The 17,017-nt window shown below is 39.2% G+C and overlaps 1 protein-coding gene across 2 annotated transcripts; it reads left to right on the top strand.

The window, feature by feature from the left end:
• Positions 1-658: 658 nt before the first annotated feature.
• LOC144701947 (serine/arginine-rich SC35-like splicing factor SCL33) lies at positions 659-3,961 on the top strand. 2 transcript variants are annotated; one of them, XM_078573775.1, is made up of 6 exons: positions 659-765; positions 1,277-1,445; positions 1,879-1,956; positions 2,598-2,762; positions 2,841-2,948; positions 3,645-3,961. In XM_078573775.1, the coding sequence occupies exons 2-6, from the start codon at positions 1,297-1,299 to the stop codon at positions 3,823-3,825; spliced, it is 681 nt and encodes a 226-aa protein (XP_078429901.1). In that variant the 5' UTR covers positions 659-765; positions 1,277-1,296; the 3' UTR covers positions 3,826-3,961. The 2 variants fall into 2 exon arrangements, with proteins under 2 accessions (XP_078429901.1, XP_078429902.1); XM_078573776.1 differs by having other exon boundaries at positions 684-809.
• Positions 3,962-17,017: the final 13,056 nt, after the last annotated feature.

Genomic DNA, 17,017 nt, shown 5'->3' with positions numbered 1-17,017 from the left:
TACCTATATCCTACACACATAAATATTGGTGCTATTCCTTACTAATGAAATTATTTGGCGTTTATGGAGTCAAATAAACTTATTTGAAATCATTGTACTATGCAGAAAGTAGTATCCCTAAGAAATACTGCTAATGACTTGACATATTTATCACAAAATACCTGATAAACAATCTAAACATGTGGAATTATTAGCTCATTTACTATCTTACCATATGCGCCTTCATTTAGTCGTAAAAGCTCTTAAATTTTCATCATTTCATTAATGAGGCCATAACAGTGAGATGGGCTATGACAAATTATACTATCATACATGATAATACCAATATGGATATGCATTCATAGATTTAGAGAAGACAAGGATATAATATAGCATGACAGTACATTACATTTTAGGATTTATCATTTTGAGGGATTGATACGAATATAATGTATTTTAAATTCACTTAACTTAATAATATTAATCAGCCATGATTTTCTTACTTTAAATACGAAGTATATTTTGGAATTTTATATTATTTCAATGAGAAGAGAACGAAGACTGGACAACTGATTTAAATTAGACAATGTTTATCGGTTTAACCAGTTGGCGCATCCGTGCCGTCGATCTAGAAAGATAAAATTGAACGGCTGCGATCGGTTAGTATGAATTAGTGGCGGCCGGAAACTTCTGGAAGACACCGGGGCGAGAGAAATTTAGAAATCCTCTTTCTCCCGCTCCGCAGTTTAGGGTTTACCATCTCGCTTCGAACAGACATCATTCCCTGTATGTGTTTCTTCTGATCAATCGTTCGTCTTCTTTTCGCCTATGTACGGGATGGATGATTTCAAATTTTACGTATTCTTCGCATCCACCAGCATATTTTTTCATATATTTTTGGACTGATCACCGTTTCCTTAAAATTTTTTTCTCCATCTATTATTGCGTTCATTTTCGGATCTTTTATGTCATCAATTTAGTTACCGAATCGTGGTTCTGTGTTGGTTTCGCTAATCTCTAAACCGCGGCTAGTCATTGTTATCTAATGGATTGAATCTATGCATTCTAGCCTATTATCGCCAGATTTTCGTGCATTGAAAGGATCGGGTGTATGGGTTTTTCTCACTTTCCCGGTGTCTGTTTGTCTGTTCTTTTTTTTTTTTTGAATAATATAGAAGATCACCCAACTTGGTGACCCTCCGATGTTTTTCTGTTCTAGATGTCATGATTTTCTCCTTGAGCGCACTACTCTCAATTCTTACAAGAATTTTCTCTTAAAAATGTCTTGCTACCGCAGGATTAATATTGAGTTGAAGGATGAGAGGAAGAAGTTACAGCTACAGTCCTTCCCCGCCGAGGGGTTACAGTAGAAGAGGTCGGAGCCCTAGTCCCAGGGGTCGCCATGGCGGTCGTGGGAGGGATCTCCCTACAAGTCTCTTGGTTAGAAATCTACGCCATGATTGCAGGTGGGCTTCCAATGCTTCTCTTTTTCTGTTACCAGTTTTGGCCTCGTTGGAATATTTGATGGAACCATTCGTATTCTGGGTTCAATTTTGCCAATTTCCGATTGTTAATTTGCTTCCTAGGATGTTCTCTCTATTCTTTGAATGACCGAACTTGCCCTAGTCTATACTTATACATTAGACACTTTGGGATAGTTTTTATGTAGATGTTTTGGAGGAAGTCCATGTTTTACAATCATAATTTTTTCAAGTAATCAGTTTCTCAAGATTTGGCGTATGGGTTAATTTTTCGTGTCCTATTCTTGTTTTTGGTGCTACCGAATGCTTTGGCTGGTGCTGCGTTATTTCAGCCTCTCTGTTCTTACGTTTTTTTAATTGGCATTCACTTGTAATTGGTGTGAGGTATCTTCAACTTAATATACTAATTGATTTGCAGGCCTGATGATCTACGGAGGGCATTTTCTCAGTTCGGCCCCATCAAAGACATCTACCTTCCACGCGACTATTATACCGGGTGAGTGCATCTGGTGGAACTATTTCCCTCCGTCTTCTCATGATCTTTGAAATGTTTTATTCGTTTTCAAATCCGATAGCATACTGCTTATTATGTTTTCTATGCTGTCAGACATTTATTTTGGTGCGGATCATGTTTGCATTATAACTTTTGGGGCAAGTTTTTAAACATTTATCTCGGTGACTGCTCCAAAATTTATATTTTTGGTTTATTTTTACCCATGTTACTCTGTATCTAGGACAACCTTTATCGTATTTATCAGCAAGCTCGTTATTTTCCCTTTTGAAGTTATATACTGTATCATTTCTTAAGGCTCTTGAGATTGAACAGCTAAATTAGAGTATTGAAGACCTCTCCCGAGAAGTTTAAGGGTTCTTTTGAAGGGGGTGTTATAAGTTTGTGAAGAAGTTGGGAAATAAGAGATTCCGGTCTTGAAGAAATTGAAGTCACCTTAATCTCTGAAGAGTGCAAGGTCAGCAGCCTAGTGCTTGCTTTACTTGAATTATACAACAAAAAAAAGCACTGCCCTGGAGTCATTCTCGTATGATACTCTAATGCAGCTGTGACGGGCGCATTCTGATTACCAAACATTTTACTTTCCGTTTCAAAAGAATTGTAAACACGGAAATCTCCAAATACAGGGATCCTCGGGGCTTCGGGTTCGTCCAGTTCGTGGACTCAGCTGATGCAAATGAGGCCAAGTACCAGATGGACGGTCAGATCCTTCTGGGAAGGGAGCTGACTGTAGTCTTTGCGCAGGAGAACAGGAAGAAGCCATCTGACATGAGGGAAAGAGAGAGATCGAGGTACCAATCTAGTCCTAACCACCATCTCCTTTCGTTTTCTTCTTAGCTCCCCTCAATTCTTTTCTGAAATTTATGCAGCCGGCGAAGGCCTCAACGTTCTATCTCGCCTTCACCTCGTGGGGGAAGATCTCACAGCCGGAGTCGGAGTCGGAGCTATTCTGCCTCCCCCAGAAGGCAACGCTTAAGGTCCCCTTCCTCTATTCCTTACTTAATTTTCTTCTTTCCATCTGAATTAGGGTTCAGTATTCATTAGATGTGGTTGTTCTGTCCCTTTTGTGCGAATTTGTGCGAATTGTTCGTTCTGTTCGGTTTTCCGAACAGAACCATATCAAATTAGAACAGATCATTGCACAGACCGTGTGCAGTTCTATTGTTCGGTTTGTGTGAATTTTGTTCTATTTTTGTTCTAATGTGTGAATTTTGTCCGTTTCTGCACAAAAAAAGAACAGATCAAAGAACAAGGCCCTGTGCGGTTCTTTTGTGCGAATTTTTTGTTCGTTTTCAAACGAACAAAACAGAACAACCATGTCTAGTATTCATCAATGCCATTGACCCTCGTTAACATTGACAAATTTTAATGGGGTGTGCAATGACATTGATGAGGTTACCATTGATGTTTGCTGATGACTGGGTATCACACGGGGTTGTGATAATCTGCCAATGTCAGCTGTCAACATAGTAAAATACTAATTAAATTGTTGTCAACCACGTCAATATTATCATCAACATCAACCGGCCTAAGTGATGTGACGTTGGTAGATTTTTTCTTAACATGTTACTATGTTGACAGTTGCGTAAATGTTGTGGGCCGTCGTTGGCAACTTTGTCAAGATGCGCGCCCAACTTTGTCTAATTGGAAGGTGGTAATCTTTGATGAAGCAGGAGCAGATCGTTGTCGCCAGTGAAGAAGAGGTCGTATTCTCGTTCTCCTTCTGTACATTCGAGGTCAAGGTCAAGGTCTGTGAGCAGGAGCCGGTCGCCCCCGCCAACCCGAGAGCGTAATGACGACAGGAACTCGGCGAGGTCTCCGGTTCGGGAACGCTCGCTGTCTGCTAGTGAGTGAGCATGACCTTTTCTCTCCTGATTTTTTTTTCATTTCTAGGTTCTCGTGTGATACTATAAGTTCTGCCTGCTAGTTAGCCGGCATGTAGGTTTTATTTCATGTTTTGGCCTGGAAGAAGCCGGAGATTTACTGAGTATGAGAGTGCCAAATGCAAGTGTTATTGATGTTTCAAGCTGCAAAATTAGAAAACTGGCCAATCAGTTTATAGCTTCTACAATCACTCATCTTTTCATTATGCTTGGAAGTCTGTTCAATTAGATTAAAAAAATTAAGCGTAAACTTAATTTAGATCGTAAGTTCTGGTATGCACATTTTTAGGGAGACATTTTATGGATTCATCTATTTGAATGCTTAAGATCTGAGTTGATAATATAACTCAGCAGATAATTGGCCTGAATAGCTGTAAAAGTTGTTAAAGACTTTTGAATTTTTTTCACAGATACTGAACTCCAAATGATGAATGGTGTTGTTAGATGATGACAACAATAATACCATGTGCAGACGGATGCTGAATTCATCATTTATCTAGCGATGGTATTAACAGTATTTGGTCTCGCTGCTATTGGTTGATCGGATCCGATTGTTACGCTATGACTTATAATTGTCAAACGAACCTTGCGATTCAATATCTAATCGCAATTTGGAGATGAAATTTAATGTGGGTAAAAAGTGACAGAAGTATGTGAAACTTCAGTGCGCACTTTTGGCTCTAAACCACCTTGACAGTTCTAGTATCAAATCCTTCAAAGCTTTAGTTTTAAAATAACTAAAAACCCGAGTTGTGGAAAAAATTGCAATGTTCCATTTCATAATGTCAGGATGTAACATAGCTCGCCCAACAAAAAAAAAATGACAAAACCTGAAAAGCTTCTCTGAGACGATATGTTGTCCATATAAAAGCGTTTTTTATGCGAAGTAACGACCTAACAGCCTTAGAGCTTTCCATCAGAGATCTCAATACTCACTCGACGACTCCTGAAGTATATATTCTCTTTTTGGAATATATATGAAATCAGTAAACATTTCCTCAAATTATTGGCCCATGTGAGTGTCACGCGCAGTCCCTCGCTAAGGCCCTCCCTGAAGCGAAGGAATGGATATTTCTCATTCCATCTTGGATGCCAGTGACTCGTGGAGATCCCGTGGTAGTCCTTTAGTCAGGAGGTCAGCAAGTTGTAGCTTGGTAGGGACATAGCTAATCTCCATGACTTTTGAGTCCAATTTTTCCTCAATGAAATGTCAGTCGATCTCTATGCACTTGGTACGATCATGCTGAACAGGGTCATGAGCAAGACTGATGGCTAACTTGTTGTTGCAACGAAGTGTGATAGATCCTTTGGGTAGAAGCTTCAAGTCAGAGAGAATTCCGCGAATCCAGAGTGCTTCGCACATTCCTTTGACAAGAGCCCTGAATTCTGCTTCAGTGTTGGAGAGTGAGGTCACCTTTTGCTTCTTGCTGCGCCAGGTGACTAAATCCCCGCAAAGAAGGGAACAATAGCCGGTGGTAGATCTGCGGTCCAACTGCAAGCCAGCATAATCAGAGTCAGTGTAAAGCTCCAAAGAAGCTGACTGATCTCGGTGGAAGGTAAGACTAAGTCCAATAGTCCCCTTCAAATACTGAAGAATGGTGTGAGCCGCCTGCAAGTGAGAGAGTTTAGGGCAATGCATAAAGTGGCTAAGAAGATTCACAGAATAAGAAATATCCGGTCTGCTGTGGGCGAGATATATAAGTTTACCAATTAAGTCTTTGGTAAGCGAATGGATCGGTTGTAGGTTCATTTTCATCTTGTTTAATTTTTAAGCTAACATCCAAAGGAGTGGCAAGAGGTTGACACTGAAGATGATTAGTCTTGTTTAAGAGATCATATATATACTTCTGCTGAGAGAGTGTGATTCCACCTGGCGAGTGAGCAACCTCAATACCCAAAAAATATTTAAGGAGGCCTAAGTTCTTTATCTCAAATTGATCTTGGAGTTGTTTCCCTAAGGTAGCAACATCCGAAGAATTACTCCCAGTAATAATAATATCATCAACATATGCAATAAGAATGACCACACTTCCTCGTGATGTATGATGATAAAATAGAGTATGGTCACCATTACTCTGTTGGTAAATATGGCTCTTCATGAACAGAGTGAATCGTCCAAACCAAGCAAGAGGCGACTGTTTAAGTCCATAAAGTGCCCTTTTTAACTGACAGACTCGTCCCTGTTTTAGATCATAACCAGGAGGTGGGTTCATATATACTTCTTCATTCAAATTCCCATGTAAAAATGCATTTTTAACATCATATTGAAATGAATTCCAATTTTTGTTTGTGGCTAGGGATATTAAAATATGTACAGTGTTCATCTTAACTACTCGAGCAATATTTCTAGATAATCAACACCAAATTTCTGGGTATATCCCTGAGCAACAAGTTTCTCTTTATACTGTTCAAGTTGGCCATCAACATGATACTTGACGGTATAAACCCATCGGCAACCAAAAGATTTCTTACCATGGGGAAGTATGGTTTCTTCCCATGTATGATTTGCATGTAAAGCTGCCATTTCGTCATCCATGGCCTGCTTCCACTGGGGTTGAACGAGGGCTTCATGCGTTGACATTGGAAGTGTAATTTGTTGAAGATTTACTTGGAACATTTTATGCTTAGGAGTTACATTTTCATAGGTTAGTAGATTGCATAAAGGAAAGGGAGTGGTCTGGCATGGAAGAGAATCATCTGCAGGCATTATCGGAGGATCTGAACACAGAGTATGGTCTATAAGAGAACAATTGTCATCAAACTGTGAGGCAACCGGTTTTCCTCTAACATGTCTCCGAGTGAAGTGATGAACTATTTCTGGCCAGGACCGTTGACTAGAGGATGGAATTACAACATCTATGGAGACAGCTGAAACCTTAGCTGATCCTGATTTTGAATTTGTAGATGTAGGCTGGGGAGTACAATTGTTTGACTGTTCTGAACTTGACAGATCCAAAGGTATGGCCAAAGGGGATCCAGATATTTGAGGAGGTGCATGGAGCGTAGATATTGTCTGATCATCCTTAGTCACTATAGGGGACAAGGAGTCTATAACGTCATCAGCTCCGTGCTGATAGAAAAAAATACTTTCATTGAAAGTAACATCTTTGGAGATTAAACATTTGGTGTGTAGGAGGATAATAACATTTTTATCCCTTTTGTGTATGGGAGTATCCAACAAAGACATAAAGTTAGCGCTCGTTGAGTAAACTGGTTGGTCTGCTTTTGGTGTAGATGCACATAGCATGTAATCCAAATATTTGAAGTTCCTGGTGGTTCTGGAGTTTAGTAGTTGGATAGGCCTGCACAGCGATCTCCAAGGGAGATTTGTCACATAGAGATTATTGGGAAGCCGATTTATTATATGAACAGACAACAGTGCTGCTTCTCCCTATAAGGATTTTGGGACATTGCTCTGAATTAATAGGGCACAAGTTTTCTCTAAAATGTCTCCCAATTTTTGTTCAGCAAACCCATTCTGTTGGGAGGTATAAGCACATGCTGATTCATGGATAATACCTTGCTCTCTAAAGAAGGTAGTCATGGATGAATTGATGAATTCCCTGCCATTGTCAGTTCGAAAACGTTTAACCTGGGCCCCAAATTGACGTTTAATCATTGCCACAAATCCACCTGAATAGCGAAGACATCTGATTTGGCTTTCATAAGATGGATCCAACAGAATTGGCTCACCTCATCCACAAAAACAAGGAATCAACAAAAACCATGTAAGTCAGAGAATGGGGCTCAAACCCATATGTCATAGTGAATCATCTCAAAAACTGAAGTTGACCTAAATGTAGAGGGAGGATAAGTAGCTCTCTTGTGTTTAGCCAAGTGGCACACACGTGACATATCAATTTGTCCAAATCCAATCCATTACATAAATCTGAAAACATATTTTTTAAAATATGAAAAGAAGGATGGCCCAATTGTTGATGAAGTTGCCAGACTCGTGCTTCTCCTGTCGAGGCTGTAGTGGCCACCGTAGGTTTTACATCATCAACTAAGGGAAAGACTCGTAGGTGGTAGATATCATCAAGGATCCTAGCTAGCCCTTGCTTGTGTCCGGACACCTTGTTACTAAGAAAGGCATCAACTCCATCAAAGATCAGTTTATAGGCAGAAATCTGGGCCAATCGTTGTAATGAGAGCAGACTGACACTTAGCTTTGGAACATGAAGAACGTGCGTTAATGTCCCAATGCAACCATTTTTAATGGTATCAATACCCAGAACTGGAAGTAAGGTGCCATCAACAATCTGAACTTTCCTATTGCTGGGACAAGTTTCATACTGTAAAAAACATGATTTGTCTGGTGTTAAATGGTCTGTGGCGCCTGAATCTAAGATCCATGAATCGTGTTGATATTTGGAAATGGAATCAATGCTTAAACAATGTGATGTACCTGGATGTGCCACGGACGTGGATCCCATAATTTCAGACAGATTCTTAATGAGATTTTGTAGTTGATTGACTTCTTCTTTGAGCTTTGCCATATCACTTAGTTTCCATTGTCCTTCTAGTGGTGGATCATCATTAGCCTCTGGAGTAGAGACTTGAGTAACACTGTTTCCTTCTCTAATTGTAGTGGGTTTTCCATGCAATTTCCAACAAGTTTCAACCGTGTGTCGTGGTTTCTTGCAATAAACACAGAACTGATGGTCTTCATCACATTTGCTCAGGTAGGTTTTTTTTTGTCCTTGTGGGGGTTGTTTAGTTGATCCATATATTACTCTTTTAGGCTTCAAAAGGCATGCTGCATTTTCAACTATAGTTTTTCCATCTTCAGAAGTAATACCCAGCCGTCCTTCCTCATTTCAGACCTTGATGACAGTGTCCTCAAAATTCAACATATGTTCACGCTTAAAAAGTTGAGAACGAACTGTCTCAAATTCAGGTCGTAACCCCTTCAGATAGCGGTAGACTTGAACACGTAATACATATTCCCTGTCCACATAATTATTTGGAGAGGATTGGTAGAAGTCAATTTCCTTCCCTAAAGGTTCAAGTTCATTGGCATATTCCAATCCAGTCCGCTGTTCTTGAAGGAGACGCATTAATTTGTCCACTAAATCAGCAATTTTGGATTCATCTTCACATTTAGAGAAACACTTTTTTACAGTATCCCGAACTGCTTTAACAGTGTCGAAATCCATGTAAGCTTGGTTTATTTCTGGCAGCATTGAATCTAAGATCCAACTAAATAAAACATCCTCCTCACACTGCCATTTCATATATAATTTGGCTGTGGGATCGGGTGCATTATCTGTCAAGTGGTAGGGTTGGCCCCAAGGGCAAAAAATGTTCTGAACATAGCATGTCCATTATTTTGATTGGCAAAAAACATAGTGCCGGGTACGTCCAACCCTGCGGTTGTGCCCTTAGATCGATCCAGCCGTGCCCTGGAAGCCACCTAGGGGATTTTATATATAAAGTGGAGTATTTATCAGTGTTTATAGGCGTGGAACAAGCATAAATATCCCAATTACACTCGGATCCCACTTGTCCACGCCCATGTGCAGGAAAGAAAAAGATACATAAGTGATACCTGGCGGGTGTTCGAAGAAGTTCTCGCGTACCGATGTCTCACCAGAGCCCCCTGCATGACAATGATGGAGGGAGTGTGTGGAACTTTCCCCGTCGTCGACAAATGGCATCGATGAAATGCGTGGCGGGGACATCATGCAGGCGAGAGGGGTCCGCCATTTGTGCTCCATGCTCTACGCCAATCGCGGGGCCCATCCGAGTGAAGGTTGGGAGCAGAGTGGGCGGAGCCCGCGGAGCAGATACGATGGTGGAAGTGTGCACAGTCCACCCCACCGTCTTGAGATGTCATAAGCCGTCCGATTAGGTGAGAGGGTGGGCGCTCCCACTTTGAGTGCTCCACGCAATCCACTACTCCCGTGGGCCCTCCTTCGATAGTGTGTAACGTGTATGGAGAGTCAGGAAGCTGAGGCATTCAACGCGATAATCCCCTAGCAGTCGGAGGGAGCGCCTGCCAAGAAAAAAAAATGGAGGAAAGGTGTCATGTGTGTACCGCGTGGTTGGCGAGGCCATCTTCTGTCTGATTGCCTTCGCACAGCTGGTAGCAAACACTAGTTGTATGAGGGTGACACCACATGATGTCCTGCCATACGCAATGTAGTCGCCACTGAGAGCATATACCTGCACGAAGCATGTCGACTAACACCTTTGAGTCCGATTCTACGGCGATGTGGTGAAGGTTTCGTTCCTCACAGAGGAGTAAACCATCACGTATCGCCATAGCCTTGGCTACTGTGTTAGTTTGTATGCCATAGAAAGAGGAAAAAGCGAAAAGAATACTCCCCGCATGATCACGGAGGATGCCACCTCCCCCTGCTGGCCCTGAGTTCCCTTTGGTCGCACCATCCACATTCAGTTTGAGGATGCCGATTGGCAATGGGTGCTAATGGATGACCTGTAGCTGAATGAGGATAGGGGCAAGGGTCATCAGAATGCCCCAAGAGTGAAGGAGGCCGCATGGCAACTGCCACATTTCCTCAAATTATGGGCCCACGTGAGTGTCACGTGCAGTCTCTCGTTAACAGGAATAAATATGAAATCAATAAACATGTCTTTGAGAAATAGAGCTCCTTTGCTTCCTTTTATTACATTCATTAACTGAAATTTATTGATATCAATGTACTTGAAGAATGAGCACTAAGAAGGTGAAGCATATCAAAACCTCTTGTTTTTTTAATAATGAATGATGTGCATCCCTGTGATTTAATTACCTTTATTATTTAGTATGTATGAAAATATTTGTTTAATTTCAATTTTTTTGTGTATTTACAAGTTAAAATAGCCATATAATCAACATTTGATTATAGAAGAGAATGTTCCGACCAAGCCTATTGATGCATCCATAGTGATCTAGGGGAGTCCTATTTTATTTATTTTTTATTTTAAGAATAAGTTTGAAAAATAAAGCATAAATCACCAGAATAATACTACTTTAGTATCTCAAGTCGATGTAAAATGGAATACATTTATTTTGGAAAAGATCCTCTATGACACATCTCGTAGGCAAGGAGTCCATTTCATGCATCCCATCAGCAAACGGAGGATCAAATATACATAAAATCAGCTAGATGCTCACAAAATCCATTCGGCAAATTCTACGCGTGACAATATTTGAAAAAACTCTGCTACACCTCTTTTAGAGCTATAACTATTTAGTTTTATCTTGTCAAACTATTCTACAGGCCCACAATATCTCATAAAAATTTCTACAGATACAAAATATCTTTAACCAAGATTGTCCAGTTTCAAATATTATGTTCTTTCTTGTCAGCTTTATTTTTCAAATATGTTTAAATTATATTTTCAAGGGTATTGTCATAGAAGACAACACTCTGCATTTAATGGCCTATATAAGGTTCCAGTGTAACCTTGAAGGACAAAATTTAAAGTGTTCTTTTTTTTTGAGAACCATGTTTCTAGTCTCTAAGTATTTGCCTTATTAGTAAGCGCTCCATTGCCTGTGGACTCAAGCCCAACTCCATTATGGACTCAAGAGTCAAAAAAGCTCATATTGTGGATTCAGGATTTCTGATGAAGAGGAAAGCTTGTGGGTGAAAATAAAATTTTGGATTTTTCTTTGTGAAGGCAGCAAGTGGTATCAAAGCCAGATTTTCCTTCCGAAATCAAGTGTGCATAAATTTTGAACGTTAATGCTGTACAGATTCATGAAAATGCTTCTCTTGAGGTATGCCTTTTATCTAGAAAATAGCTTTATGATGCGAAGGAAATTTTCAAGAGAAGGTCTAGATGGTGAATGATGCTTCAAATCAAATATTGTCACATATCTCTGTTTTAGAATAACCTTTCAATAGACACAATAGTAGAAGAGGTTCTGATGCAACATATTGTGGATAAAATCTGAGGCGAAAGAACTTCCATGATGATTTTGATTTTGACAATGACAAACAATTTGACATGAAGGTTGATATTCCTCATTTTTATGGTCAACTGGAAGTATAGGAATTCATTGACTACCTAGCTGAAGTTTACATGCTCTTTAACTACACAAAGATCATTGAAGATAAGCAGTGTCCATCTTCTTGGTGGAATAAAGTGCAAGCAGGGCACGCTTTCCCAGGTAAAGAATATGATCTCAAATGGGTGATTGGTCCAAACTAAGGGGTAAAAGTTGATATTAAGTTGTTTGTAAGGATAGTTATGTACCAATCAACAATTTTATTTCCTTACTAGTAGTATTTAGTAAGGGTCGATCCCTCAGGGAGCTAGGTAACTAGTTAGGGTGAATTTCAATTAGAGTTTCAAATTTCAGATTATGTTAGTTTTTTGAGCTGGTTTATGATCAATGAAAAAGATGAAAATGATTTTTAGTAGGCACAAGAAATTTTCTTTGCAAAGCCTAGGTAGAGAGTGATTTGTGAATTTTTTTCCAGAAATTTGTATCGTCTCTAGAGAGAGATAAAAAATTCTGAATTTAAATGGGTTGTAATTTCCTTATCCGGTTCAAAGTCGTTGAACCGGATGAGAGAGAGTGGTCTGGATCGTTACCGAACTGAGTTAAATCAGTTTGGAATGATTCCCGACAGTTGAGTAAAGATAGAGGTAGAGGGCGCACAACGTGGGCGCTTCTGCCAATGAATGGGCGGGCGAAAGGGCCTCTTGTGCACTGATGCTTCAGCGCTCCGCCGCTGGTCGCGCGGGCAGAGGTCCTCTCACGTGCGGTGGACCAAAACGGCAATATCTGGAGTTCCGGATATCGGTTTGACATGTGTGAGTAGGCGTTGGAAGGCTTGAGACATTGGCTATCTGTATAAGAATAGCCAAGAAGCTTATGAAAATTCTAGGAGGAGATAGGATGAGAAGAGGCACGTAACCTTTTTGTCACACCCCAAAGGCCCAAGGTTGTTTCTCCAGCTCCCTACCAACTGGCTTTGAGATCCAAGATGCTCCCAGAAGACTCCTTGCACCTCCAGAATGAAGGTGGACCCAGGAAAAATCTCAGACAGAGAGAAAGTGAACAATGCAATTCTCAATTCTTGGATACCCTCAAGGAGGGTGAGGGGGGCCCTTTTATAGGGGTACATGTGTTTGTTCCAGCCATTCTTGGTTGTTGGATCATGGATGAACGTCCAGGATTGAGTTCTTGAGGCCTAAATCCAGGTGATCAGACCCCAACCAACCAGATTCCAACTGGCTATAGTTAGTTACAACTAACTCTAACCAATGGGAAGGGAAAGGAACAAGTTTGTTAGAGTTAGTTCCAACTCATCCCTAGCCCTTGGATTTCAGCTGGAATGGATGGATGGATGGGTTCCACCTCATGAATCCTGGGATGGATCTCAACCCTGGGCTCTCCTCCAAACAGTATCTGCCAGCTGGAGTCATCCTCATGTGCCTTGATCATCCTGGAAGCCTCCAAGGACGTTCTAGAAGGTTTTCTTCAAGCTCCTTTACACCAAGCCTATCCATTGAGTCAACTCCACTGGTTAGCATGCATATTTTTATTCATAGCTCCTTTTGACTTGAAATTTTGTCCCAAGCCTCAGGACTCCTCTCTTGACTTCCCCATAAAATTTCATAATTTTATGACCACAAAAGTCAACCTTTGACCTGAAAAGTCAACACACTAGGGAAATTGTTAAATTCATATCCCACTTGACTCATTGAGTCTAGTGGGGGTTAGAAATATCCCTCAAATCCTCTTACAAGTAAATCCCAAATTGTGTAACTTTGTAAATACATGTCAAAGCATTGATAGAAACCTCAATTAAGTAGAAAATGTAAGTTTTTTTAATCATTGGGAAAGTGGAAGGCATGATCTCATTACTATGCAAAATAAGAATTTTTGGCAATGTTATACTTGCTTTTGGGAGATTTAAGATGAATAATGCATGGAAATGACTACCCTTATTTGAGTTTATCATTGGGAAAATTGTAATGAAACTTTTGAAAAGTCAATTTTTTTTGCCTAATTATGAGAAAGTTTTATGTCAGAATTTTTTGAAGTATTAAGAGTTTATTGGATCTGTTCAGCTTTTATCAAAGAGTCCTGTCGTATGCAAACGAAACTCAGTTAATCAATGTGACTCTTAAAGATATTCAACAACTGTGGCCAATGACTTCGTCACATTATCTTCCTTGAGCTACATTCTCTTATAATGATGGAGAGGATTTCATCTTAACCTTTTAATCTCCTTTATCAAATTCTTGTTGCATCTGAGATAAGACGATTTCAAATTCCATGATTAGGAATTCATAGGTCATAACCAAGGCACAACCATCCAGCCATATAATGTCTCTGGTGACTTAGGTCTAATCATCTAGCCAAAATTATGACATGAATCAATCAGATTCATAATCAGGTATAATACCATTCAATACTCATGCAAATCAAATTAGGGTTAATTATTTTGTGTTAGGTTTGTGATTTATAGAATAATATTTCTAATTTTCCTTATGAGTGGAGAGAAAAAAGAGTCAACTCCATGGGAATTAAGTATTGAAAAAATGAATTATTAGTTTATCTATTTTTTTGGGATATATATATTTATGGATTTAAATTTAATAAAATCCAAATTATTGAAGATTAATTAAAAATTATAATAAAGTGATAAACCAAAATTAGCAGGTGACTGCTCAGGCCATTGCACAATTTTATGGCGAGGGCCCGCTGCTGGGCAATAGATTGGAGCCAGGATGAATAGTTGACAAAAAATGATGTAACTTTTGCTACATGAGGAATATTTGAGTGTGGTCTGATATGATATAAATCTTGTATTCTACTGAATTTTCCCTAGATCAAACAATTTAAAAATTCAAGTCCAATATATTAGAGATCTCATAAATCTCATTATTACTTCCCCCATTAGCAGAGTGGTGCCTTCTCTCCTACAATCTAGATCAAAATTGAATTCTCTCTGCCCCAATATTGCAAAACAAAATGAATCAAAGAAGTATAATGGATTAGGCTACGAGTAACAAGTTGAGAGCGTAAAGGCAAGATGGGATGCAAAGTGAGGGGAGGAATTTAAAGAATAGTGCATGAACTCTCCAAGCCTATGGCTTTTTCTGGGATGTTTTTTACGAGGGCTAATCCCTGCCCGTAGTGGCCCCACCTAAGGGAATGGAACAAACACTACTTTTAATACAAAAGTTTGTGAACTCGTCTGGTGACTTTACTCCAAACACATGCGAGCCTGAAGTGTCGACCCATGTTGGTAAGGAAAGGATGGCATGATGCATAAGTGTGTGTGTGGAGTAGTCGTATGGATCACAGATGATGGCATGGACCTGGACTTACAAGAGTGATCAAAATAGTGTCTGAATGTCAACAGGGGATGTTCAGGTGCTGTGAGTGAAAAATGATACCTCAAGAGGAAGCGGCGACTGATATTGTCATCTATGTGTAGGAAAGTGAAGACCCCTTCATGCTTATAAATCTTATGACTTTAGGAAACTATAGTGGCCCTAGGCTATACACTATTGCTTGGGGGTGGGTAGATAGAGGGTGTGATAAGCATAAGGATGACATAACAAGTGGCTTGAGGCCGTATGATCCACAAGCTTCTGTAGGTAGGTTACACGACAAGAAGAAAAGATACATCTACCAAGTTGCTCCAAGCCTTAGGATTTGATTCCTCGGGTTTTGACGACTAAATTCCTTGATTTCCAGTTTTGATCCACGTGCCTTCCATCCAATATTTGAAAATGGACTTTAAAATTTAAATGGCCTTCAATAATGAACTTCTTTTCTTATTGGATCTTTATTTGATCCATTTCTTGAAAAATACCTTAAATGGGCTTGAAGAATGAACTTCTTTTGTTTTGGGCCTCTTTTTATGAGATGGGACATTGCTTGATTTATTTTTATGGTCTAGGATGTTTCTTGGGCTTCTATTTTCCTTTCATTTTCATATGAAATTCACCACTTTATTTACCTAAGTCTTGTACTTCAAGAACATGTGAGAACATTCTACTAGACTCTGATTCCTTTTGGCTCCTTAATCAAAGGATTAGTCTAAAAAATAAATAAAATCCTAAAAAATTGACATAGGAAAATAAATTAAAATTGTGTGAATTTAAACTTGATTGGTTAATAACACAAGGAAAACCTAAAATAACTGGTAAAAATTCAACTACAAAAACATATTGGGAAAGATGTTGGCAGATACTAGCCGATGACACGTAGAGTGGAGAGAGTGAGATAGTCTTTCCACCATGCAGTGTAGTGAATATGAAGGTGGGTATGTAATGATAAGTGACATAGTTGATGGCAGTATGAAGAATGGTTAAAAGCCTAGGTATCCTCAAGGAGGATTACCTGGGAGAAAGATGAAGAAATGAGTCTGTAAATATTAAAGATTTTACTAATCTTATTGTCACCTGCCCTATGGCCCGAGTGGTACTTTATCTTCTCGGGTCTTTATATGATCACTGCTCCTGAAAATCATTTACCCTTGAAACTCATGAAAGGATCCCTAATGAGATTTTGAGTGAACAAATATATCCTCTAATTGTAATTAGAAAAAATTTCAAGCATGTTTTTTTGATTGATAAGGTCTGTTTTTAGATCTGATATCATATGGATAGATGATAAAAAGACACTACTAGCCTTCAAATTGTACCCAAAAACTCCTTTTGGATTTTTAGATATTATGTTTTGAAGTTGGGGCAATTTGAGCCATTGATTATTTCTCTCTCCTACTTGATCCTCATTACAAATCAAACAGTGTGGTGAAATTCTCATATTTCCCAAAGATTCCAAATCAAAGTCCACATTGGAAATGAGTTTCAATTATGATATTACACATGGCTTTGATTTTACAAAAAAGCAGAAATGATTGGCATGTTTCTCCACTCCTCGATTATCCAATCACAATCTTCTACATGTACCTAAAAAAAGGTAAAATAAATTATGACACTTTTAATGCATTTTTCCAGGTGAAATTACATTATGCCACAGTCAAGGGATCATTACAAAAGAAGTATAAATATTTTCCTCGTTTGGGACATTACAAAAGAAGTACAAAAAAAGTATATTGACTGCACATTCTTTCATGTAAAAAATTAATAATAAAAATTAATAAAGGGATGTACAATAGCCATGATGCATAAACAATGTTGACCTTTTCCAATGGTTGGCAGTACAATATTTCTTG

The sequence above is a fragment of the Wolffia australiana genome, chromosome 4 (genome assembly GCF_029677425.1).
Source record: "Wolffia australiana isolate 7733 chromosome 4, ASM2967742v1".
Taxonomy (NCBI): domain Eukaryota; kingdom Viridiplantae; phylum Streptophyta; class Magnoliopsida; order Alismatales; family Araceae; genus Wolffia; species Wolffia australiana.
This window is presented reverse-complemented; position numbering and strand designations above follow the sequence as displayed.